The 21,776-nt window shown below is 37.6% G+C and overlaps 5 protein-coding genes across 11 annotated transcripts; 3 read left to right on the forward strand and 2 right to left on the reverse strand.

Annotated features, from left to right (window-relative positions):
- Window positions 1-253: 253 nt before the first annotated feature.
- LOC126871227 (hsp70-binding protein 1) lies at window positions 254-2,377 on the reverse strand. 3 transcript variants are annotated; one of them, XR_007691561.1, is made up of 6 exons: window positions 2,041-2,377; window positions 1,708-1,948; window positions 1,231-1,633; window positions 856-1,093; window positions 521-789; window positions 254-293 (listed from the first exon to the last, which is right to left on the reverse strand). XR_007691561.1 is itself a non-coding variant. In XM_050629819.1 (5 exons), exons 1-5 carry the CDS (start codon window positions 2,082-2,084, stop codon window positions 579-581), a joined length of 1,137 nt encoding a protein of 378 aa, XP_050485776.1. In that variant the 5' UTR covers window positions 2,085-2,377; the 3' UTR covers window positions 479-578. The 3 variants fall into 3 exon arrangements, 2 of the variants coding, with proteins under 2 accessions (XP_050485776.1, XP_050485777.1); XM_050629819.1 differs by lacking the exon at window positions 254-293 and having other exon boundaries at window positions 479-789; XM_050629820.1 differs by lacking the exon at window positions 254-293 and having other exon boundaries at window positions 479-789; window positions 1,708-1,979.
- A 137-nt stretch (window positions 2,378-2,514) lies between these two features.
- On the reverse strand, window positions 2,515-3,509 carry LOC126871244 (DNA-directed RNA polymerase II subunit RPB9). Its single transcript, XM_050629848.1, has 3 exons — window positions 3,235-3,509; window positions 3,042-3,115; window positions 2,515-2,866 (listed from the first exon to the last, which is right to left on the reverse strand). The coding sequence occupies exons 1-3, from the start codon at window positions 3,361-3,363 to the stop codon at window positions 2,677-2,679; spliced, it is 393 nt and encodes a 130-aa protein (XP_050485805.1). The 5' UTR covers window positions 3,364-3,509; the 3' UTR covers window positions 2,515-2,676.
- A 243-nt stretch (window positions 3,510-3,752) lies between these two features.
- LOC126871229 (broad-complex core protein isoforms 1/2/3/4/5-like) lies at window positions 3,753-12,945 on the forward strand. Of its 3 annotated transcripts, none has more exons than XM_050629824.1 (4): window positions 3,753-4,202; window positions 5,877-6,277; window positions 6,394-6,856; window positions 7,139-12,945. In XM_050629824.1, the coding sequence occupies exons 2-4, from the start codon at window positions 5,903-5,905 to the stop codon at window positions 7,414-7,416; spliced, it is 1,116 nt and encodes a 371-aa protein (XP_050485781.1). In that variant the 5' UTR covers window positions 3,753-4,202; window positions 5,877-5,902; the 3' UTR covers window positions 7,417-12,945. The 3 variants fall into 3 exon arrangements, with proteins under 3 accessions (XP_050485781.1, XP_050485779.1, XP_050485780.1); XM_050629822.1 differs by lacking the exon at window positions 3,753-4,202 and adding an exon at window positions 4,226-4,667; XM_050629823.1 differs by lacking the exon at window positions 3,753-4,202 and adding an exon at window positions 4,718-5,104.
- A 347-nt stretch (window positions 12,946-13,292) lies between these two features.
- LOC126871217 (ankyrin-3-like) lies at window positions 13,293-17,985 on the forward strand. 2 transcript variants are annotated; one of them, XM_050629787.1, is made up of 5 exons: window positions 13,293-13,953; window positions 14,658-15,081; window positions 15,608-15,848; window positions 15,916-16,159; window positions 16,354-17,985. In XM_050629787.1, exons 2-5 carry the CDS (start codon window positions 14,738-14,740, stop codon window positions 16,905-16,907), a joined length of 1,383 nt encoding a protein of 460 aa, XP_050485744.1. In that variant the 5' UTR covers window positions 13,293-13,953; window positions 14,658-14,737; the 3' UTR covers window positions 16,908-17,985. The 2 variants fall into 2 exon arrangements, with proteins under 2 accessions (XP_050485744.1, XP_050485743.1); XM_050629786.1 differs by having other exon boundaries at window positions 13,389-13,953; window positions 14,738-15,081.
- A 1,251-nt stretch (window positions 17,986-19,236) lies between these two features.
- LOC126871215 (NADH-ubiquinone oxidoreductase 49 kDa subunit) lies at window positions 19,237-21,690 on the forward strand. 2 transcript variants are annotated; one of them, XM_050629784.1, is made up of 5 exons: window positions 19,237-19,589; window positions 19,726-20,168; window positions 20,287-20,758; window positions 20,849-21,288; window positions 21,480-21,690. In XM_050629784.1, exons 1-4 carry the CDS (start codon window positions 19,474-19,476, stop codon window positions 21,252-21,254), a joined length of 1,437 nt encoding a protein of 478 aa, XP_050485741.1. In that variant the 5' UTR covers window positions 19,237-19,473; the 3' UTR covers window positions 21,255-21,288; window positions 21,480-21,690. The 2 variants fall into 2 exon arrangements, with proteins under 2 accessions (XP_050485741.1, XP_050485739.1); XM_050629782.1 differs by lacking the exon at window positions 21,480-21,690 and having other exon boundaries at window positions 20,849-21,416.
- The last annotated feature ends 86 nt before the right edge of the window (window positions 21,691-21,776 follow it).

Here is a 21,776-nt window from a genome sequence, read left to right on the forward strand (position 1 = left end):
AGAGCAATGTTATATATAATATGCAATAAGCCAGATTGTAGCTCCTGTTTAAGTAGTGGGACCAATTTTATCCTTCTAGGATCTTTTTCTTTTCGTAAACTAAGCAATGCACTTACGACTGCGATTTTTTAAATGGAATCGGAGATACGTATTTCTTAAATATATTTATTTTACCTTACCATTATTTTATTTATAACTCAAGTTCTGCAGTTAATATTACTGTTGCATACAAGGGTATAACATAAAACGTAACTTATACTATATAAAATCGTATTATCAATTATTAATCATATCTATGTAGGATCGTTACATGCGTGACTAAAAGATACAATCGTGTAATAGGAACATGTGCCAACATGATCAAATGTACGCTTATTGCTACAATCAAAACGTGTGACGCCATCTCCGAGTTGTTGCTAAAACTAGGATCAGTTATTCGCAGATTCATTGATCGATTGATAAAACAAAATATATAGAATATAATGAAAAAAAATACATTTGTTTTATTTATTAATCATACTTTATGATATACAAATTTAATTCGTGTAAAGGAAATCCGATATTATTATAAACTATAATTATCTTTCTTGATTTGTATCTTGATCAGAGAAAACTTTCTTCAACACCCGATAACATACATCTATCTGCTCGGGATTTTCTTCTTGCTTCAAATCCCTTATGTATTGCTCCAATGTAGATTGTAAGGACAGTTCCGGGCGCCGACATTCTTTTAAAGCAGGCAGAAAATCATCGTTGGTCAAACCATCGAGGATGTTTAACAATTGATCTCTGAAACACGAAGGATTGTTTTAGTTTGCTTCGGTGGTATAAAAAATGATGGAAATCGTATACTACCTTATCTCTGGAAGCAGATCACCGATGGCCAGTAAACCTATCGCTTGCTCGATCAAACCCATATTTACCAAGGTTAATTTTAAATTATTTACATTTTCCTTGTTACAAAGAGACGATAAGAGAAACGCAGATTTAATTTGCAACTTCTTTATCGAACTTTGCATAGCTCTCAAGAGGACGGAATATCCATCGTTTATGTCCATGTATGTCAGGGATATCGGATGCCCTCGAACAATGCCTATATTTAGCGTATAACTAATTTGTATCGTCAATTATAAATGAATGTAAATATGACATAGATGTAATGAATAATTAACAAAGCATAAATCAATGCAACTGCTGCTATTTAAATAAAAGCCTTTTACTTTTACTTACAGGAAATTGCATACAGAGCTTTTATCTTAACAGTTTCTACAGGATCTGTATCTATCATATTCAATAACGTGGGAAATAGGCCAGTTTCTAGAAATCTTTCTTGGCAAAAGGGATTATTTTGAGCTAGCTCGGCAATTATATCTGCTGCTCTCCATCTAATACTGCTATGAGGACAGTTTAAACATGGACCAAATATTGTAAAACCTCCTATTTTATAAAAATCATTAGCAATATCTATATTATCTACAAAATCTGCAATCCTTTCTAATGCAGATTCGTGTTCTGATGTGTCATTGTCTGGCCGTAGGTCAACTACATTTGACAACAATTTAATAGCTTTCTGTAGTTCTTCGGTTACATTACACGATAACGAGCTGAGTGTTTGTTTCAGAAATTCACGCCTCTGTAAATACGGTTCAATTTTAATCAATTTCCTATGGATATTCTATAACGTTAATACACATTTATGTTACCAACTTCTTCATCCATAGGTTGTAATTGGATATTACTGTTTCTATTCTGAGAATTGCCTGCTTCTACAGCAAATCTAAGCAATCCTTGTACAGTTGTTGGTTGCCTAGGTTGGTTTGGTAATGGTTCAAATACTTGCGGATCAGTGTTATTCATGTTAGATGGTCCTTCAATTGATAGTGGCCTCGCGTTGCTGTTTACGCGAGGTTGTTCTTCTGTTTTTTCTCGACTGTTTGGATGTTGAGAACTGAAATATGTAGTATCCGAAAACGGATAACCTATAATTACTTTCAGATATCAATCATAAAGAAATATAACATTATAAAAAATCAATTTTACTTCTCCATTTTTTCTGTAACTTTAGTCGTCTGCGCTGCACCCATTAATCAATTAAATCAGTCTCGCGTAAACGTTTCTCTAATAAAATAAAGACAAGAGAGCATTATAGACTTCAATCTGTATCACTGCTAATGGCCTCCTAGATGCAAATTCCAGAAACGAGGAGAATTTCCAGATAACGTGTTTTTCTTATTGAAAACAATTTTGAGACTAGACAAAATTGGTTAAAGGCGTAAATAACTTTGTCACACGCGTGCGCGAAAGTACTTGGAAACTTCAGAAAAAAATATAAATCCATCAATTTATCAGCTTTAACCAATCTATTATGCATTAGATGATAAATATTATATTGATGAGTATAACTGTAGATTATTAAAGAATGTTATATTAAATACATGTATTTATTAGAATTTGATATAATATCATATATATATATACACACACACACACACACACATTTTGCAATCAAGTATATCAATAAGAAAACAAAACATTTATATATTTTATTACATTTCTTTTCCTTTTTACATAGTACATATTGTATATATTACGTATTATTATATATTATTGTATGTAATATGTATTGTACATTATAAAAATACAGATTTTCAATATGTACAAACTATTTGTAGAACTTCATTCTGTCCACCTATGAGAACAATGTTGGTTAGTACACACATAATATAATCTCATCTCTTCTTCTGCTCGTCTTGTTTGTGCTTGAAAGAATACTGCTTCTCTGTGGTTACACTTTGGACACGGATGCTCTTCGGTTCTTGGTAAAGTAGGGTCTGATATGACATCCGCAACAATGTGTGTCAACTCGCTGAAATCATAAAAATTATAGTAAGATGGAATAGCAGTATATGTATTAAACAAATCCTTTTTTAAGAGCTCTTAAGTATATGCTTAAAAGGAAAGTACTCTTATACAAGTTTTTGTCAAAATTTTATAAATGTTGTTGTGAATGTATGAATATACAAGTTATTATTTCCACTTACTCTATTTCGTGCATAATTTTATTTACGTAGATACAATTGCTATCAGCAAGTTGTTTGAAATCACAATTTCTGCACTAAAAAAAAAAAATTGATTAAATTAAACAGATTTCAATGTATTGATTAAAAAAGCAACGTACATTTCAAATATACATATACATATATATATATATATATATATACATAAAATACCTACTGCGTACATTAGTACTTTATTCTCCTTATCTTCTTTTGGATATAACATGTTATTACATTCTTGACAAAATCTAATGCCGACGAAACCTGGACCATCATCGTGCGTATCATAACCACCTATTTTAGACATATTTCGCGCGCTTCCGCCTCCTTCTTCCGTAGTAAAATATAATATATATAGATAGATAGACAGACAGATGTAAAATGCAATGAAATCAATGTTTATCTAATACCATGCACAAGAAAAGACAGTTATCTTTTAATCATGGTATACATAGATTTAAGATTATACAATGAATCAAAGTATTAGAGCTTAATAACAATTTCTTATATGTGTATATTTCATGAAATTACATCTCGTCATAACTAGTTATATTAACACTCAGAATCGCATCAAATAATAATTATTTGTCAATAAAAGGAAAAGAGATACATAAGTACTTTACTTTGGAATATTTTTCTAAACCAATTAAATTCACGAATAAAATTAACCATACAGCAATTTATTCTCATTGGTTGCGACACAATCGATAATTTTAATAGAAGATATGTCTGAATCGCTTATATAGGTGAAAATTATATAATATAGGAATCTATAAATTATATAGTGAAGAAAGAGAAAATTTAAAAACATAGAGGCATAAAGTTGTTAATATAAAAATAATCGCTTTAACCAATTGTCGTCTGAGTAGTGTTTTAATATTTTGGTGCTATACGTTGGAAGCTTGAATCGATGAAGATGTTGATAACCTAATTTCGTTAAAATTTGTGGAGCGTTCTCATGTAATGGCGCGAATGTGTATAGAATATAGAATTCAGTTTGGAGAAACAGCGTCTTATTTTAATTAACAAGTATGCAACATAATTAGATTTGTCGAGATTCGTAAAAATTTTCGCATTAAGGAAAAATGGAGAGGCGTTAACAAAGAAACGATTATGTTCAAACTATTCAACCGGTAAAAACATGAAGTACGTGTCGTTAGTGTAGTTGTTCGATAGAAGATGAGATTTAATATAAAATGAGAAATGATCCGTTAGTATGATAGAAGATTAGTATGATAAAAAGCGTAGAATAGAAATATTTTGATTGAAATATTAATTTGCTAATAGAGATTGTATAAAACGGTGAAATTATTGAACTAAAAGAGCAAGAAATTTGCACGACGTATAGTAAAAATACATACGTAGATAAATAATGCATAAATATAGATAGAAGAGTTTTAGAGTGAGGCTCAGGGAATTGAACGTTCGTAAGAGTTTTCACAGGAAAGAGGTGCGCTAGTGTTCCACTAAGCTACCCCCAGCCTTACTACCCCCACCCTTTCGTTCCAGCTCCCCTAGCTAGTGCAAATCTCGGCGGATGAATGTTTTCTTAAGGGATTCTTCCCGAAAGCGACGCGAAAATCTGAAAGGAGTCGATCGAGCTGGAAATTCGTGAGTGAAATCATTTATTGGAAAATTCATATTACATTCCGTTGTCTACATTCGGAAAGTTGATAGGATTTGATATCGGAAATTAAAAAGAAAGACGAAACTTGTGTTCAAGGCGTTCCTGGGGGGTGATGGCACTCACGCCGACAGCGTCTCCCACAAAGATTTCACCATTTTTCTATTGACAAAAAAATCTTATACTTGATCGCGTACATTGAATATTTTTTGGTTAACCTGTCGGCTAGTGTGCTTTGAGCACGTGATTACGATAAACGCCGCGTAACTAAAGTTTGTATTTAAACATTTTTCCCGAGGAATTCGTTTATGTGCTTCCGACGACAGATTTGTTTTGTTGCACATTCGTTCTCGGCTAGTGCCATGGAATTTCTTTAAAAGTTTCTCGATGTTGGCCTCCTCGTTTCTAATTCTACTGAGCTACGGTAGAATTACTAATTCGAATATCCGATCGTAATTGTATCTTTTATATTTTTCAATGGTATATTATGTATTTATATATAATTACTTATGGCAGTAGTCGAACGCGTATAACTGATACTAAAGTTTCTTTGGTAATACAGCCATATTGTACATTGTATTAAACAAATTTTCTTAAGTAAGTCTATTTCCTATGTTTATATTTGGTTTTTTCATATTCTACATTTAGCAAGCATATATTTCTTATTTTTATGAATGGACTCTATTGTCAGATTTATTGTTTAATCACTTTACCAAATTACAATGCTGTAGTAAAAGAAATTGGATAATCTATTTGCCTATCGAATCTTTGTATATAGCTTTTATTTATTGCTATTTATGTTAGGTTTGAAGTTCAATGAATTTGCATTGATGAGTTTCTTCGAAATACATCAAATATTCTCAACATCACATACCTTTATGTAAATGAAGGTAAAAGATAACATCGTTTAGTAGATACAGGGAAAGAGAAAATTTGATAATAATATCAACACGAGCAATATCTATGACAAGATAGAAAGCATTTGGAATAATATATAAAGTGATGTCATAAATTTTACAACGATACAGAAATTAAGGAATTATTCATGATATTCATTCCATAACAATTGAAATTGTGCTTTATGTATTGTTCAATGTTGGATCGTTTGCAGCATTTCTCTGATAATATAAAAAATATTTTTTGAATTGTTAAAGTATAAAATAGGTGATGTATAAAAGGAAATCTGTTATTGACAGGAAAACTGCTGTAAAGCTGCAGAATAATGGAAGGCGGTAGCAATTTACATAACCCGGGTAATTATCCCGGTGGGGACCGCCAACAATTTTGTGTTTCATGGAACTCTCATCAGTCAAATATGCACAGTGCATTTCCAAAACTTTTAAGTTCTGAACAATTTGTCGATGTCACTTTAGCCTGCGACGGAGGCTCTATAAAATGTCACAAAGTGGTACTGTCCGCTTGTAGTGATTATTTGGAACGTTTGCTATTAGAAATACCATGCACTCATCCTATTATATTTTTGAGAGATATGAGGATGTGGGAACTTCAAGCTTTAGTGGAGTTTATGTATCGTGGTGAAGTATATGTGGAGCAACAGCAGCTAGGTAAATTAATGCAAGCTGCTGAAGTTTTACAGGTAAGTGGGTAACGATACTGTTCAAGTACCGATTTACTATCTATCTTTGTAAGTAATGTTTTGGAACAAGTACATGTTGATTCGATTAATCTTTATGGCGGTAATATCATTATTAGGTTCGTGGTTTATCCACTCAAGGGAATGATAATTCTTCGAGTGAAGGTAGTTCTCAACAATGCGACTCTAACGCCGCTGTTGCACCATCTACGGCTGCACAGCAGGATGGATCTGACTATAAAGGCGAGGAAACTCCATCTGATGATGGAACTTCGAGTGCTACCTTTTTAGAGACTACGTCAATTGCTGCGACTAGTACAGCAAGCGCTCCATCACACAGTACTACACCAGTTCCGCAGAATCCAAATTCATCAAATTTTATGAATATGGAACATAGCGAGGCGTTACAGCATTTGGAAAAAGCCCTTAGCGCTTGTGAAGCGACATTAACTGAAACACCAGGAATGGTTAAAATGGAGCCGGATGAGCAGTTTACCCAACAACATGATGTCAAACCGTACTCTATTAGTATGGTACCAAGCAGTAATTGTAATCCTAGTAGTCCGTTTCCTGCGATCGAAGGTAAGAAACGAAAGTAGAGTAGAAGAAAATGAACAAATAATAAAAAAGGAATTGAGAAAACAGCGCAGGAACTTTATTGTTTTACAATTAAAATTTGTGTAAAATAACGTATGTTCTTCTTTTCGTAACATTTCGATATTGGACATAAACACTGGACACTGAACGATAATTATCGAGTACATTAGGCATTATATTTATATCAAAAAGTTAAGGTTTTATCGGATCAAGCGATAACAGGATAAAATAGTTTCTCCGCTTCATCGTATTTTGTGTAATTTTCAGGCTATCAGAGACGACAAAGACGTTCGGAAGAAGAATTGAAGCAAGCTTCGGATATGGTAGCACGTGGTATGACATTTCAAGTTGCTTCGGAAAAGTACAAAATTCCGATAAGTACGATTCGATTCTATATGGTTAGAAAAGGTATATTGCAAAGGCGAAAACGCGGTCGTGGTTCAAGTAATCTTGGTATGAATAGTCAACCGGGAAGTCCTGCAAGCCCGCCATATCATATGATGAACTATCGTTTGCCAGAAAGCCTAAACTCCAGCCTACCGTAGTGCTGTACGAAAAGTAGCCAGTTTTTAGACTTGAGTTGAATCGAACAAATTTTTTATTGCCACGTCGGAGCTGTTCCAGACTGTCATTCTTCCCATCTTTATTGACTCACACTGAGTTATCCGTTTCTCGTTTATACATTCACGATTCACGTGATCACGTATGTCCAATGCGAGTGCGTTTTCGCCAAACTCGTTATACTATACACATTCATTGCATTTACAGAAGATAGTAATTTAATAGAAAATAATTAACAAAGTGTACGTATCGTACACAATAGACACGATTTTAGTCTCGAACAGCTCGGTTTTGTGTACATACGCATCATATGCGCGTTTTCGAACGCAGCATCGAAATGAAAATACCACAGAGTGATGGAAAAAAGGGAAGAAAGATCATCTAAAAGTTATGCAAGAGCATTTCGTTCATTTAATGATTGAATTTTCACTAATTTTATACGATTCAGTTGGAAATAATTCAATATTGATTGTAAATAATACTAGTTTTCTTCTTTTCTGGTTTTCCATACTATATTGTAATACTGTAATCAAAGGAAGTAACGCGTCTCGATGCAGCGTTCGAAGACCATCCGTACGGTTCAGTTTTGGGCCGTGTTCCGTTCTTCTACTTAGTGACACATACACCTTGCGTACATGGATAACGTAAGAGGTATTTTTTTGAGTCCTATACACAGATTGCTACAACAGATTTACAAAATACGGTTCATGGAAAAGTTTGAACGTGTCACATCATATTTTTACGATCACTCGAAATCTTTTGATAATACGTATCTGTAGAATAGGTTATTTTTTATTACGTCCTATTTATACATATATATATGTATATGTGTGTGTATATACGTAGGCGTGCGCGCACGTCATGTTCGGCCTGCCTGTCTGTCCGTCTCTATCTGTCTGCCTAGTGTAAGTCTGTGTCTGCGCCTGTGTTGAGTGTATGCGCGCGTGCGTACGTACATGTGTACATACGTACATAGATATGTATGTATATACATATATATGTGTATGTATATATATATATATTTATATAATATATTATATAATATATTATAATATATATTTATATTATAATATTATATGATATATTATAATATATATATGATATATATTTATAATATATATATAATATATATATTTATACATATACTTGAATAAAATGTATGTGTACTCAGTTAAGTTGCTTCTTTCGAATCCGAACAACAACCGGAATTAATCCGAGATTCCAGACATTGAATTTTGGCCCTATTGAAATGAACAAAATGTTCAACAAATTGAACAAATGAACAAGTCGTTCGTAAATGTTGTTTACTTGCTTGTTTTTATTTAGCGCGAAATTAAATCGGCAACAACGGGGTCGAAGCTCGCGGTTCAAAAAGACGTACGATATATTGTAGTTGTTACAAGATCGTTAGCATCGTCCATGAACGAATTAGTCACTACGTTCAAGACTGGTAACACGTGGCTGATCCGCAACCACGTCGAATCTTATACCGCAAATCTGGGTCTACTACACAAATATTTTTGTAGACACTTTACGCGTGGAAGGTGTCTTCTTTCTGCCTTTGTATATGCGTGTGTTTATATATTTATATATGCATATATATATACACATACATGTACACACAAGCACGTATATACATACACCTATAAATATACAGTTATGAGAACAGAAGTTGTTGCATCGATAACTATACATGAACATATATCTATAAACGAAGCATATGAACATGTATACATAAATCGATAGCTATACACATTCAAATGCTCGATGAACCGGTATGCGTTAGAAGAGACTACAATTTAACTTTGTCAAAGAAAAAAAGGAAAAAAAAAAGAAGCGGAAAATGAACGATCATGACATACGTAGCATAATGCTTTTTACATGCTAGTGTACAAATAACATTTATAATCTGTCGTCAAAATCCAGCAGTTTTCATAGAGGTGATCGAGTATACATTGTACGATCCTTTTATGAATACTGGATCTGCCTTTTCGAAAGATTACAATGATTACATACACTTGAAGTTGTGCATACACGACCAGCGCGCGTGCACGTATATCTTAACGTAGAATACACGTATGTGCACACGCGCGCACGCAGCATACACACACAACACACACACAGACTATAATCGTACAGTGTATTGCCTTTGTTAAATAGCATTCGGATAAAGCCATATTTTTCCATGCAATGCAATAATCCAGCAAAGTAAATTACCGTAAATGTGAAACAGCCTAAATAGAAGAGTGCCAGATATGAGAAAAAAGAAAAAGAGAAGGAAAAGAAAAGAAACTATAATGACGATGACGATGATGATGATGATGATGATGATGATGATGATGATGATGATGATGATGATGATGATGATGATGATGATAATGATAATGATGAAGAAGATAATGATAACAGTAATGATGGTATTGACGATAATAATTGATGTTGATTATGATGGTGGTGATGATGATGATGATGATGATGATAACGATGATGATTATGATGATAACGACGACGACGACGACCATGATGACGATGATGTCGATAATAATGTTGATGATGGCGACAATGATGCTGCTGCTGATGATGATAAACAGAAAGAAAGAGAAAGAGGGGGATAATAAGAAAAGTATTCAGAGTAAAACGCTATACAATTTCCTATCATTCAGAACGTATCTGCCTTTTATTCTGGCCTCGTGATAAATCCTGACTTTATTTATACTTGACAATATACGGAATACCGTGTAAAAAAGAGCAACTAAAAATTAGGTTAGGAAACTTTGTGAACATTTGGTTACTCGCGATACATGGCAAGACCTGATATTCAATCTCGTTCGCGCAAAATCGAGTTGGAAACGAATTGGAAAAATCTGTTATACGCGGGAAATTCTTTCTCGCTCCTCTCCTTCCATCTTTCCCTCCCTTACCCTCACTCTTTTTCAACCTGTTTAATTTTGTATTATAGCTGGATAGAATCTTTCGAAATGCACAAAGGAAAGAAGAGAGGAAGAGAGAGAGAGAGAGAGAGAGAGAGAAAGAGAGAGAGGAGGGAGAAACGTTTGCGACATTCTATAATTTTTATGTTTTTGTCTATCCTTTCTCCTGCTCTTCTTTTTTTAAAATGGATCCGGTTTCGTTTCCTTCTCTTAAGCCTAGTGATTTATGTTTCGTTTCGTACTGTTTAGTCGTTGACATTCAATTCGATCCAAGATCTTTGACAAAGTAGAACAAAGGAAGGGATAAAGGATACAGCGTATGTGCGAGTGTTGTACGGTTAAAATCGGATATTGGAATAACGAATAAGTAACGGAGAGTAGTTTTTTATTAAGATACATAGTACCGTCGCTTGAGGTTTCGTATCGCGCGAATCATCGTTCAAAGAGTTCCAGTTGACAAAGGTTTTATACAGATCTATTAAAAACCAGTATTTCAAACCAATGAAGAATAATTAGTTTTCTAATAATAACGATACATTTTACGTAAATTTAGTACAGTGCTTAAGTCAGTAATGCTCAGCGTATCTAACAAATATTTTTAGTGGAAAGCCGTGTCATACTCACGTGTATTATAATGCCCTTAAACTATGTAACTAAACAACAATCAAAGAAGCGTGAACGATACTTGATGACTATTATTATTATTACTACTATTACGATTATTATTAATTATTATTATTAATTATTATTATTAATTATTATTATTATTATTATTATTATTATTACTACTATTACTATTACTACTACTACTACTACTATTACTACTACTACTACTACTACTACTACTACTACTCTTATTATTATTATAGTCATTTCCTTAGCAGTACGTAGATCGTAGCCATTTCGAGGCAGTTTACGTTATATTTAATTAGGTTATCGCTTCGGAATACATTTTTATGGCGGTATTATTATTTGTAGATAGAATTTACGATGATATTTCGTACGATAATCAATCGATTGCTATATTAAGATTTTATTTTACAGTTACCGAGATCAATGACCTGCGAATAGCGGAGAATGCGATCGATCGGTCTTTGCATTGGTCTTATTACACACCCATTGTTTCTTCTCTTTTATCACATTTTGCTTGATCCATATTTACATAAATACATATACTTATATACATATATTTTGTATTATATCTTCCATTAAAATGCTAAAGTATTGAACCTTTACCGTGAGAAACATGTTTTCCGAGATATGGTATTATACGAGGAAAAGAATAAACTGCGTGAGTGAAACAAAGAATGATTGAGAAAGAAGAGAAGACAAAGAGAGAGAGAGAGAGAGAGAGAGAGGGAGAGGTGGCGATAATGGAAAATTGCACTTTCCGAACTCCGTTTGAACGACGAGTACTTTATTAGAAGATTTGTCCATTTGGTAAAACTGTCGGTCGATCTTCCCGTCCCGAAGTATAACAGACCGATCGATCGATTCCTTGCTCGAATTACAATCGTGAAGAACGTTCTATAGATATTTTTCGAAGAAAACACAAGCCTATAAAAAGTCCAATTTTCTAAACGTAGGTTCCTTAAGAATAACAAATTTAGTGTAACCGTTAAGAAAGTGTAGCGTGTATACGTATTAAACGTAACGTCGCGTCGTATCGAGCGAGGTCCGTCTTGGAACGTTTATCGTTCTGAAGGAAATGAAGTGCGATCGGGCGATAATTTGTTCCCGATAAAAAGACGGGATCGTCCGATGTGACACGTGTTTTCGGGAGGCACGCACGCGCGTTTGGAACGCGAGTACGCGTCGCAAATAGACGGATAAATTAGCGATTAGCGGCAAATATAGATACATGATATGGAAATGTCGCGCAAAGCCCTGCGCTATTAAGTTGGACCGCATTCTCGCGAAGGTGTGTTGCACTCGTCGCTCCGAGTCTTATCGTGAAAAATTGAAATATAAAAGATTACCAAGAAGAATAAAAAAGTAAAAGGAGAAGTATAGAGGGTGTGGGAGAAGGAGAAAGTATCGTATTGTATTTCTTTTTCTTCCTTGTTTCTAAAATTTCTGTCGTGGCCCTTAAAGAATATGAAAACGCATGGAATGGCGTGTATGACGAGATATAGGCAGAGAGATGGTAAAAGGGCAACGGCATCGTTCGCACGATTACCGAACTGATTTCGAGAGAGGAAACTTCCGATAAATCGGCTCTCCAGCATAAGAACACTAAAATCGCAGCAACGATAACGGATTTGAAGTTTCCTCGAATCGCAACACATAGGCACTTCTGTACAGAATTTTTCGTAGGTTGCGAAGATTTCCATTGAAAACTCTGCACTTGTCGGCTTCGTGAAATTAAAGTATTGTTGTTTGATTTACGCATAAGCTGTACGTTAAGGAAAAAAAAAAATTGCTTATAATTTAGGGTCGTGTAACGTGTGTTAGCGAAGCATGCTTCTAAGTAGAAAGATAGGACAATGCTATAACAATAATTATTATAATTAAAATGAATTAAGAATATAAGGCATTTAATAAGTGCAAAGTATTTCTTAATAAAAGTACTTCCAAAAATGAGACTGCGTTCAGTTATTTCGTTGAATCGCAAATTCTGTTTCACTTATTTTCGTTGCCACGATCCCACGTATGACGATATTAACGATAAATCTCGTTGTTTCGTCGTTAAAACCCGATAGTTGATACCTATGCTAGTAGAGGAATATCAATATCGATCTTTCCGAAAATCCCATGGGAGTGTTATATTGCGTTGCATTCGGTTGCGACAATTAGAGCGTATTTGGCAGACGAGGGAAATGCGAAACGCTCAAGTACTTTGGTTGTTTTTCACGAACCGTAGTCTTTTCTTAGAAACACGGTATTTCGCGAATTTTCCCTTTTCGGGTTGCCTAAACGAACAATTCTATACGCATTGTGTAAACGTAAAAGGGATCGATATATCGTGATTCTTCGTATATTTCCGAATTCCGAGGGATTTTGCTACGAGAGAGAGAGAGAGAGAGGCCCGCAAATACGCTGATGAATCTCGCGTGATTGGAACTCGTGTGTTGTCGATTCGATTTAGCGTGTGAGCCACAGTTGAGAAGAGACGCTCAGTGAACGGACCGAGACAGCTAGAGCGATAATGACTGGACAGTTTATCTCGACGTACGGACACGAATGCCGATTCGCCAAAGACGCGTGCATCGATTTTGATTTCGATGGGCGAAAAATCGAGAGGATGCGAAGCAAGCTGTGAAGAAAAAGAATAGAGGAAGGAAGGAAGGAAGGAAGAGAGAGAGAAAAGTCGATGATACATTGGGAAAATTCGAAAGAAATAGGATTGTAAAATGGAGGATCGAAGAAAGAGGCAAGAACAAGAGTACTCGACTTCGAATCGAGTTCTTCGAAACGAAAATTGCGTAGTTGTCGCGAACAGATGATTTGGTGCGCACACTCCCGCGCGTTCCCTTTGTGTTATTTTCGGGCGGAATCACCGTTCGAAGCTTTAAATAGGACCGACTTTCCGACAAAGAAGACAGTTTACAACATCGATTCTACATGCTGGAGCATCGCAGAGTATTCACCGTGAGTAAATAACCATGAACGAGATTTGCGAAAGAAACGTCAAACGCGACATTTTCTCCGATCACGCGTAATTTGGAAAGACTGTCGCACGAACGTTTTTCTCTTTCACCTCGAATCGTCGCGTGGCGTCGCGTCGCATCATCGTGTCACGCCGTGTCCCGCAAGTAGTTGCGTTGCATCGCATCTTCGCGTAGTGTCATTTAACACGGGCCATCGCGTTCCATCTTGCCTAAAAATCGACGAACCGACAATTCCATTCTACGTACGTTTCGAGGCGTGTGAGCCAAGGTGAAAGAAAAGAATAAACGAGCGGCAAGAAGATGCGCGTAAGATCGTGTGCGAGGAGACAAAATGGTGTAAGAAAGAAGAGTAAACGGTAGTAGAGTGGTTCCCGAAGAAAAATAGGCTAAGAGACGTTTCTCGATCGGCTCGATCGACGCGCTTCCGATATCATCGCCAAAATTGTATCACCACTTTGGCACGGTCTCGACGCGGCGACGTTCGAAACAGTCGAGATCTCGATCGTTCCGTCGCAGAGCAAATCATATCTGTTGCGGTTGGTTCGGTGATTCATGCGCGCGAGAATCAAGCGACACTGCGCGTCGACTCGAGGTTGAACGAGCAATAAACACGGCGATCGTAGAATCGGGAACTGGAGAAGTACTAGACGGAAGTGACGTGACCGTAAAATGGTTTTTTTCCAGCTGAAAAATTATAGCGATAAGGAGAATCTGCAACTGTACGGTTAATCCTTGTTTTTTGTCCATTCGAATATGCACAACAGATGCCTTCGGAATGCATCGCCAATCCATTGCAGCGAGAGCTAGCCGATGCTATAATTCGATTGCAATCCCTCGACGAGATTCGAATCCTGTTGGCCTGCGGAGCAAAGGCGAACGAGCCTGTAACGCAGGGATTGAGACCGTTGCATTACGCCGTGTGGCAGAGGTACACGGAAGCGGCTCAGTTGTTGCTGGTACGTGGCGCGGACATCGATGCGACCGACGAATGTGGCTATTCGGCGTTGCATCTTGCTGCTGAACATGGTTATTTGGATTTAGTAAAAGTATTGCTCGAGCATGGTGCCAAAGTCGATCATAGACCGGAAACTGGAGAACTTTTTCCAAGGTACGACGATCCCTTTCTGTCTTCTTCGTTTCTCTTCCATCTCCTTATTATCCACCCTCCTCTTTTCTCTGCTAATTACTCTGATCTGTTTATCGATGTTTATTCACCCTACGCGTTAGTCACGATGCATTTGTCGATCTCGATCGACAAACGCCAACCGCGATTATACGGATAGCATAGCTGACGTCGATGCGTGATTTTTTGATGAGAAATTAATTGGCTCAACGACCTTGGAGCGAGAGCCAAAGATTAGCCGCTTTCCATACTATGAATTCCTATCGCTAGATTTAATTGCATCTCTCTCTCTCTCTCTCTCTCTCTCTATACGCTCATAAAATTGTCGTCATTTATTTTTGTCGATGTTAAGAAACGATGGGTGGTAGAGGGAGACGAGGAGGTGGAACGGGAGGGAGGGAAAACGGGAAACATAGCTGAAGAAAGGGAAGAAAACGGACTGGATAATATTAAAATTAGGGGACAGAGAGAATAGAATAGATTACGGTAAGATCTACGATGATCTGCGCAGGACAACTTTGTGCGACGAACCGTTGCGGCTCGCATTGAGAAATCGGCACGTAGAGGTGGCCAGAGTTCTGCTGGAAGCTGGCGCGAATCCGAATAAAAGATACTTCTTTGGATCGGAAATTAATCTGGTCTCTCCGTTGGATCTGCAATGCATGGAGTTGTTGTTAGCGTTCGGGGCTCAACCGAATACGCGGGATCGCGCTGGACTCACACCGTTGATGAAAGCGGCGAGACTGCCACAGGTAAATGATCGAGATGGCGAAAACCGAGAGCTATATTTATTGGATGAGAACGTGGTGTTCGTGTCAGGGTATAGCTTCGGTGCTGCTTCTGCTGAGCTATGGAGCTGACGTTAATTCGATGGCGGATTCGCGACACGACTACCGGACTGTTCTGCATTACGCGATCCTCGGCGGCGATCCGACGGTGATCGATCTGCTGCTAAAGCAAGGCGCTCGTCTCGATCTCGGACCCGAATATCAGAAACCCACGGCTCTCGACCTGGCCATTTTGAAAGGAGATCCCTCGATAGTACAAATGCTGCTGAAATCGGGTAAGTTCGCGCGTTCGTGCTTGTCTCGACTCGCCATCTGATATCACCGTGCATCCGCTGCCTTTCCGTACAAAATTCCTCGAATTCCTCGCTTAATCACTCGATAACTCCATCCTATGGCATAAGTAGAATATATCTAAAGTTGTTTTAAACGATCTCTGGATAACGTTGCGACTAAACGATTTCGAACTTAGGTGCTGATGTGAACGCTACCTCGCCGATCATCGGATCGCCCCTTCACGTTGCCTGCGCGGACAACATTCCGAATAGACTGGAAATCCTGTCGATGTTGCTGGAACGAGGAGCGGACCCGAACTTGGTGATACGCAGCGACGAAGGTCCCGCGTTGAGACCGGTTCTCGCAGAATACGTCGCTTCGAACGAGAATCCTTCGGTCGAGGTGGTAGCCCTTTTACTCAAATACGGGGCAAGGGTTGTCATCAAGACGCAGTTCCGCGACCCTCACGGCATATTGAACTCTCTTCAGAACACGGCTGATAAGCCACGATTGCTGAAGGCGTTGTTGGAAGCGGCAGAAAGTTTCGATCCTTGCATGATAAGAAGATCGAGTAGTTTGACAGATGCACAAAAAGCACTTGTGATGAAAGCAGCACGGACTCCATTGCCCTTGACTCATCAAGCCAGGCTAATAGTTCGCAAACTTTGCGGCACTAAATTGCCCAAAATTGTTCGTACTCTACAATTACCTCAGTCGTTGCATCGCTATCTTCTCTACGATTTTCACTGATCCGTCGTCGGATCCAATCGACGTCTCGTTGCGGCTTTCTGTTCGCAGCATGATCGTATCGTATCGCACATGGCGCAAGCGTGCTATTGTTTCTCCTCCTTGTTCGTTGCGCTCGGTCACCATCGCTGCCTCTCTCGTCGACTCTTTCGTCGCTGCGTTGTTCTCGCTATTCTTGTCTATTCGTTGATACGATTCGTTTGAAATTATCGGTTCGCATGTCTCGGTGTTGTTTGATCTAGCATGTTTAAGGAACATGTGCATTTCGTTCGAACGTATTTCCGACCGTGCTTGACAAATATAGCGATCGATGTCCACTGGTACATCTTTTCATTATGATTCTGAGCGTTCGTCGATGTACCATCCATTTGACCGCAATTATGAAATAAGATACAGAGTCGAATTCTATTCCTACGAGGTATATATTTTCATTTCAGATAGATGTTTCATTTGCGTCATGATCGAAAATCGTTGTTCGTGATTTTTACGTACGCTCCACTATTACTTTCCTACCAGCGACTTATCCACTAAACTTTTGTATGTTTATTTAGCACGCGTCCTAATATTTGTAAATTTGTATATCCGCGTAAATAGGATAAGGGTCTGAATAGCGCGGATGTGTGTGTACGTTTGTCGTATACGTAGCCGTTCTGATACATATACTTACATGTGTCATTGTATATACATGTTTCGCACACTTGTGGCGCTGCATAAGATTTACGAGATGAAATAAAATAAACGATAACTCTATGTTATATTATATATCATGACTAAAGAAACCGCCTCGTTTCACGAACGCTGAATATGTGATTCTTTGTACAAAGTGTTTCGAATAATTCGAAAAATATGTAAAACTGAACGGAACGAAACGGTAGAAATTGAATGGAATGGGGAACGGACGGCAGACGAAAAATGGTTGGAGAGAGGAAAACAAGGTATCACGTGTAAATCTGAAAAAAAAAACATATATAGATGTAGAAAAAGTGTAATGTGCGCGTGTACAACAGGCACAAATATACGTAGCTGGGTTGCCCACGAAATGCAACGCGTGGAATGTTGGCCAGTGATAGTGTGACGTCGATTCATTCTCAACTACCTCATCTTACCCTTTCTTATTCCATCCTTTAAATAGCAACCCCGATACGGTGACCCGCGTCAAAGCATTGGCAATCGGTTGCATCAGCGTGGAAATTGCGAGTACGAACATGCGCAATTGATTGCTTATACGAATCTCGAGATATATAATAATTCTATTTTTCTTCTTTAGTCTTTTTCTCATACAACGAACACAACGATAAATTTGTTTCTTTTCCCGATGTATGTACTTATCGTGCATACATGTACTTACAAGTACGCACGTTTCTTTTCTAAACGCAGCTCATCGAGAGATTGCAATTGCAATAATTTTTCTCCCATTAAATATCTTGAATAAAAAAGAAAAACGATATGTATAATACGTATATACAAATAAATATGTGTATGTACATAATGCATATATTGGTTAGGAAATGTCGTAAGACGTGAAAAGATAAACGGAATGAAATGATACATACAAGTGCATACGGGTTCAGCTGATTTCCCTCCATATCGATCAAATGAGTTATTCGAGTTCGTTCGCGGTTTAAACAAATAATCATATCGATGATCAGAATCAAATTGAAAAGAAGGCGTAGGAATGTCGCTGTTTCGACGAATCGCGTGATTCTTGCATCCAAACTCATAATTCTAATTCTGCGATTTCTCGACGTTTGTTCGTACCTGATATCCTTATTACGTTTCCTCGGCAAAATATTTCCATATTCTTGTAGTGGTAGATGTTCTGTCTCAACTTTGTATAGTTTTCAGCTTCTGCTTATTCGATATCGATATGATCAACTAAATATTTAAGAAATATGAACATATGTATGTACATACAATATATGTACAATATTTTCAGATAAAATGGAAGATGATTGCTGTCTAAACGAAAAAATGTTTATTCGTAATTCTTTCTCTTTTTTCCTACGTGTATTCTGAATTCTTGGGAATACGGTGACTAAGCTCTTTCGTACGAATATTACGACGATAAACGATATTTCTAGCAATCTATGTAATATACCGAACAAACACATTTAGTTACATAATATAAAAATACACAGATCGTTCAATACATTGTTACAAATATCATCATCGTACAAACAAGAGTGCGGACGATGCATTTATGTACATATACATAAACAGGTAGGTACAAGTTAAACGAAGAAATTGGGATAAGATGTGCTGCGGCAATAGCGGTATTCACGCTGTCGTACGATGACATGATTTTATCGAATCGAGATATTGCCGATTATCGATTTGCAGCCGATCGAGAATAGGGTTGCCTCGAGTCAAGTCGATTTAAAGCGATACCAAATGAAAACTCTATAGAGGATGCTGACAGGGAGGTGGTGGCTAACAATAGGTAATTATATTAATAGGAAGAATAATATTATATGTAAAGGAAAACGTAAGAGGGGAGGTGAGGAGGAAGAAGGAATAGAGAAGTGTATGGTTTCAACGATACGCTAAAGCAATACCATTTGAAGCGACAATGGCTGTCAAGGCGTTTGGATCTTTTCTACGCTTTAATAGGTTATCGACTGGAGTATGGAACGAGAAAGGAAATATTCTTGCCAAGAGGATGGAAGCGTTGGTTGGCATTGAAAGGTAAGCTTAGCATAAACAGCTTCCAACTTTTACCAAAGTCGTTTATACGTTTGGTTATGTAATAATATTATAACCTATAAGTAACAGTTATGTATTCCAACGCAAAGTTATAAAGCAAGTATTGGAAATATTACAGCCAACGACGAGGCGCGCATCAGTGGACTCCTAGTCCAGAGGACTACGAATCTATCATGAAACAAGAAAATGCCAAAGTGTTGGTACCTGAAGGCAAATTGCCTGATTCAAGATTACATTGGAATGAGATACCGCACAGCTCAGTAGACTCGACGGACTATCGAAACATTGTAATCAATTTTGGTCCTCAGCATCCAGCAGCACACGGAGTATTACGGTTAATCCTCGAGCTGGATGCTGAGTATGTAGTACGTGCAGATCCTCATATAGGTCTTTTACACCGGGGTACAGAGAAATTGATCGAATATAAAACATACATGCAAGCTTTACCTTATTTCGATCGTTTAGACTATGTTTCCATGATGTGCAACGAACAGTGTTTCTCCATAGCTATCGAGAAATTATTGAATATCGAAGTGCCCTTACGAGCAAAATATATCAGAAGTAAGTGTCTGACATTTGCGAAATACAGTATCGATGAGGGGTGAGAGAAGGAGAGAGAAAGAGTCATATAGAGAGGTAAATAAAAGTTGGTTTGGTTAAAGTCGTTTGTGTGTTTTAGCTCTGTTCGCAGAGATCACAAGAATCCTGAACCACATTATGAATATTGGAACACACGCTCTCGATATAGGAGCTATGACGCCGTTTTTCTGGCTGTTCGAAGAACGAGAAAAACTGATGGAATTTTACGAACGCGTGAGTGGCGCTCGTATGCACGCGGCTTACATTCGCCCTGGTGGTGTTGCTTTGGATATACCGTTGGGTTTAATGGATGACATATACGAATGGTGCACGAAGTTCACAGAACGATTAGACGAAGTGGAGGATATGTTGTCGGAAAATAGAATATGGGTTGGACGTACAAAGGACATTGGAACGGTAACGATGCAGCAGGCGTTGGATTGGGGCTTCAGCGGTGTGATGCTAAGGGGTTCCGGAATAAAGTGGGATATAAGGAAAAAAGCACCATACGATGCGTACGATTTAGTCGAATTTGACGTTCCAATCGGTGTAAACGGAGATTGTCTCGATCGGTAATAAAAAGATGAAAATGGAAAAAAGATAAAGATCACTTATCGTATCTCGCGATAAATCGTTAATCGAACCTTTCCGACGTTTTTTAGATATCTGTGCCGTATGGAGGAGATGCGTCAATCATTGCGAATCATTTATCAGTGCTTGAATCAAATGCCGGAAGGTGAAGTGAAAGTCGACGATGCAAAGATCGTACCTCCTAGAAGGGAAGAAATGAAAACTAGCATGGAAGCGTTGATACATCATTTCAAGTTGTTCACTCAAGGATTCCAAGTGCCTCCTGGAGCTACGTATACCGCGATCGAAGCGCCAAAGGGAGAATTTGGCGTTTACCTTGTCAGCGATGGTAGTAGCAAACCTTACAGATGCAAAATCAAAGCACCGGGGTTTGCCCATTTGGCAGCTCTGCGTCACATGGGTCCTGGATGTTTCCTCGCCGATATTGTGGCAATTATCGGTACCTTGGATGTAGTATTCGGTGAAATCGATAGATAAACCGTTCGTCTTGTTTCTTCGTCAAATGTATCTCGTACGTAGAAAATTTCGTAGGTACCATTACGTTATTATTCACTCTCGTCTGTGTACGCCGTAGAAAATAAACGTATTTACATGGATGAGAGAAAAATAAGAGAAATATAATGTATTCGTTACCGTTTAGGTCGAGATGTCCGACGATATGTTGTCCCCTTATCCTTACCTATAATATAACTCATGTTGCAGATGTTTGATTGTAGCCGAAAAGAATCAAAGAGTAAGAACGGAAAGGACGAAAGACGGGAGGAGAGGGGGAGATGGGTTGGTTGGTTCGAAAAAGCGGGAAGGAGGAAAATCTATTCGTGGTATGCGCACATGGATAAAGTAATAATGCCGCGTTACTTGTAGCGCGAACAATGTCATTCGCCATTTACGTAATATATTTGAACAAACATGATTCTACGAATAATTTAACATTATCACGATCGTTTCCGGGTTGTCCGATACGTCCGGAAATGTCTTTCCTTTTCCACGAAATTACAG

Source organism: Bombus huntii, chromosome 11 (genome assembly GCF_024542735.1).
Source record: "Bombus huntii isolate Logan2020A chromosome 11, iyBomHunt1.1, whole genome shotgun sequence".
NCBI lineage: Eukaryota > Metazoa > Arthropoda > Insecta > Hymenoptera > Apidae > Bombus > Bombus huntii.

Excerpts from the sequence above, each read along its gene's own strand:
- LOC126871229 (XM_050629824.1), top strand. The coding sequence starts at position 5,903 with ATGGAAGGCGGTAGCAATTTACATAACCCGGGTAATTATCCCGGTGGG. Across the intron at positions 6,278-6,393 it reads AAGCTGCTGAAGTTTTACAG|GTTCGTGGTTTATCCACTCA; the intron begins GTAAGTGGGTAA and ends TATCATTATTAG. Across the intron at positions 6,857-7,138 it reads TCCGTTTCCTGCGATCGAAG|GCTATCAGAGACGACAAAGA; the intron begins GTAAGAAACGAA and ends TGTAATTTTCAG.
- LOC126871217 (XM_050629786.1), top strand. The coding sequence starts at position 13,927 with ATGCTGGAGCATCGCAGAGTATTCACC. Across the intron at positions 13,954-14,737 it reads AGCATCGCAGAGTATTCACC|ATGCCTTCGGAATGCATCGC; the intron begins GTGAGTAAATAA and ends TATGCACAACAG. Across the intron at positions 15,849-15,915 it reads AAGCGGCGAGACTGCCACAG|GGTATAGCTTCGGTGCTGCT; the intron begins GTAAATGATCGA and ends TGTTCGTGTCAG.
- LOC126871215 (XM_050629784.1), top strand. The coding sequence starts at position 19,474 with ATGGCTGTCAAGGCGTTTGGATCTTTTCTACGCTTTAATAGGTTATCG. Across the intron at positions 20,169-20,286 it reads ACGAGCAAAATATATCAGAA|CTCTGTTCGCAGAGATCACA; the intron begins GTAAGTGTCTGA and ends TGTGTGTTTTAG. Across the intron at positions 20,759-20,848 it reads AACGGAGATTGTCTCGATCG|ATATCTGTGCCGTATGGAGG; the intron begins GTAATAAAAAGA and ends GACGTTTTTTAG.
- LOC126871227 (XM_050629819.1), bottom strand. The coding sequence starts at position 2,084 with ATGGGTGCAGCGCAGACGACTAAAGTTACAGAAAAAATGGAGAA. Across the intron at positions 1,634-1,707 it reads TACAACCTATGGATGAAGAA|AGGCGTGAATTTCTGAAACA; the intron begins GTTGGTAACATA and ends CCGTATTTACAG. Across the intron at positions 790-855 it reads GATCTGCTTCCAGAGATAAG|AGATCAATTGTTAAACATCC; the intron begins GTAGTATACGAT and ends TTCGTGTTTCAG.
- LOC126871244 (XM_050629848.1), bottom strand. The coding sequence starts at position 3,363 with ATGTCTAAAATAGGTGGTTATGATACGCACGATGATGGTCCAGGTTTC. Across the intron at positions 3,116-3,234 it reads ATAAAGTACTAATGTACGCA|TGCAGAAATTGTGATTTCAA; the intron begins GTAGGTATTTTA and ends TTTTTTTTTTAG. Across the intron at positions 2,867-3,041 it reads AAAATTATGCACGAAATAGA|CGAGTTGACACACATTGTTG; the intron begins GTAAGTGGAAAT and ends TTATGATTTCAG.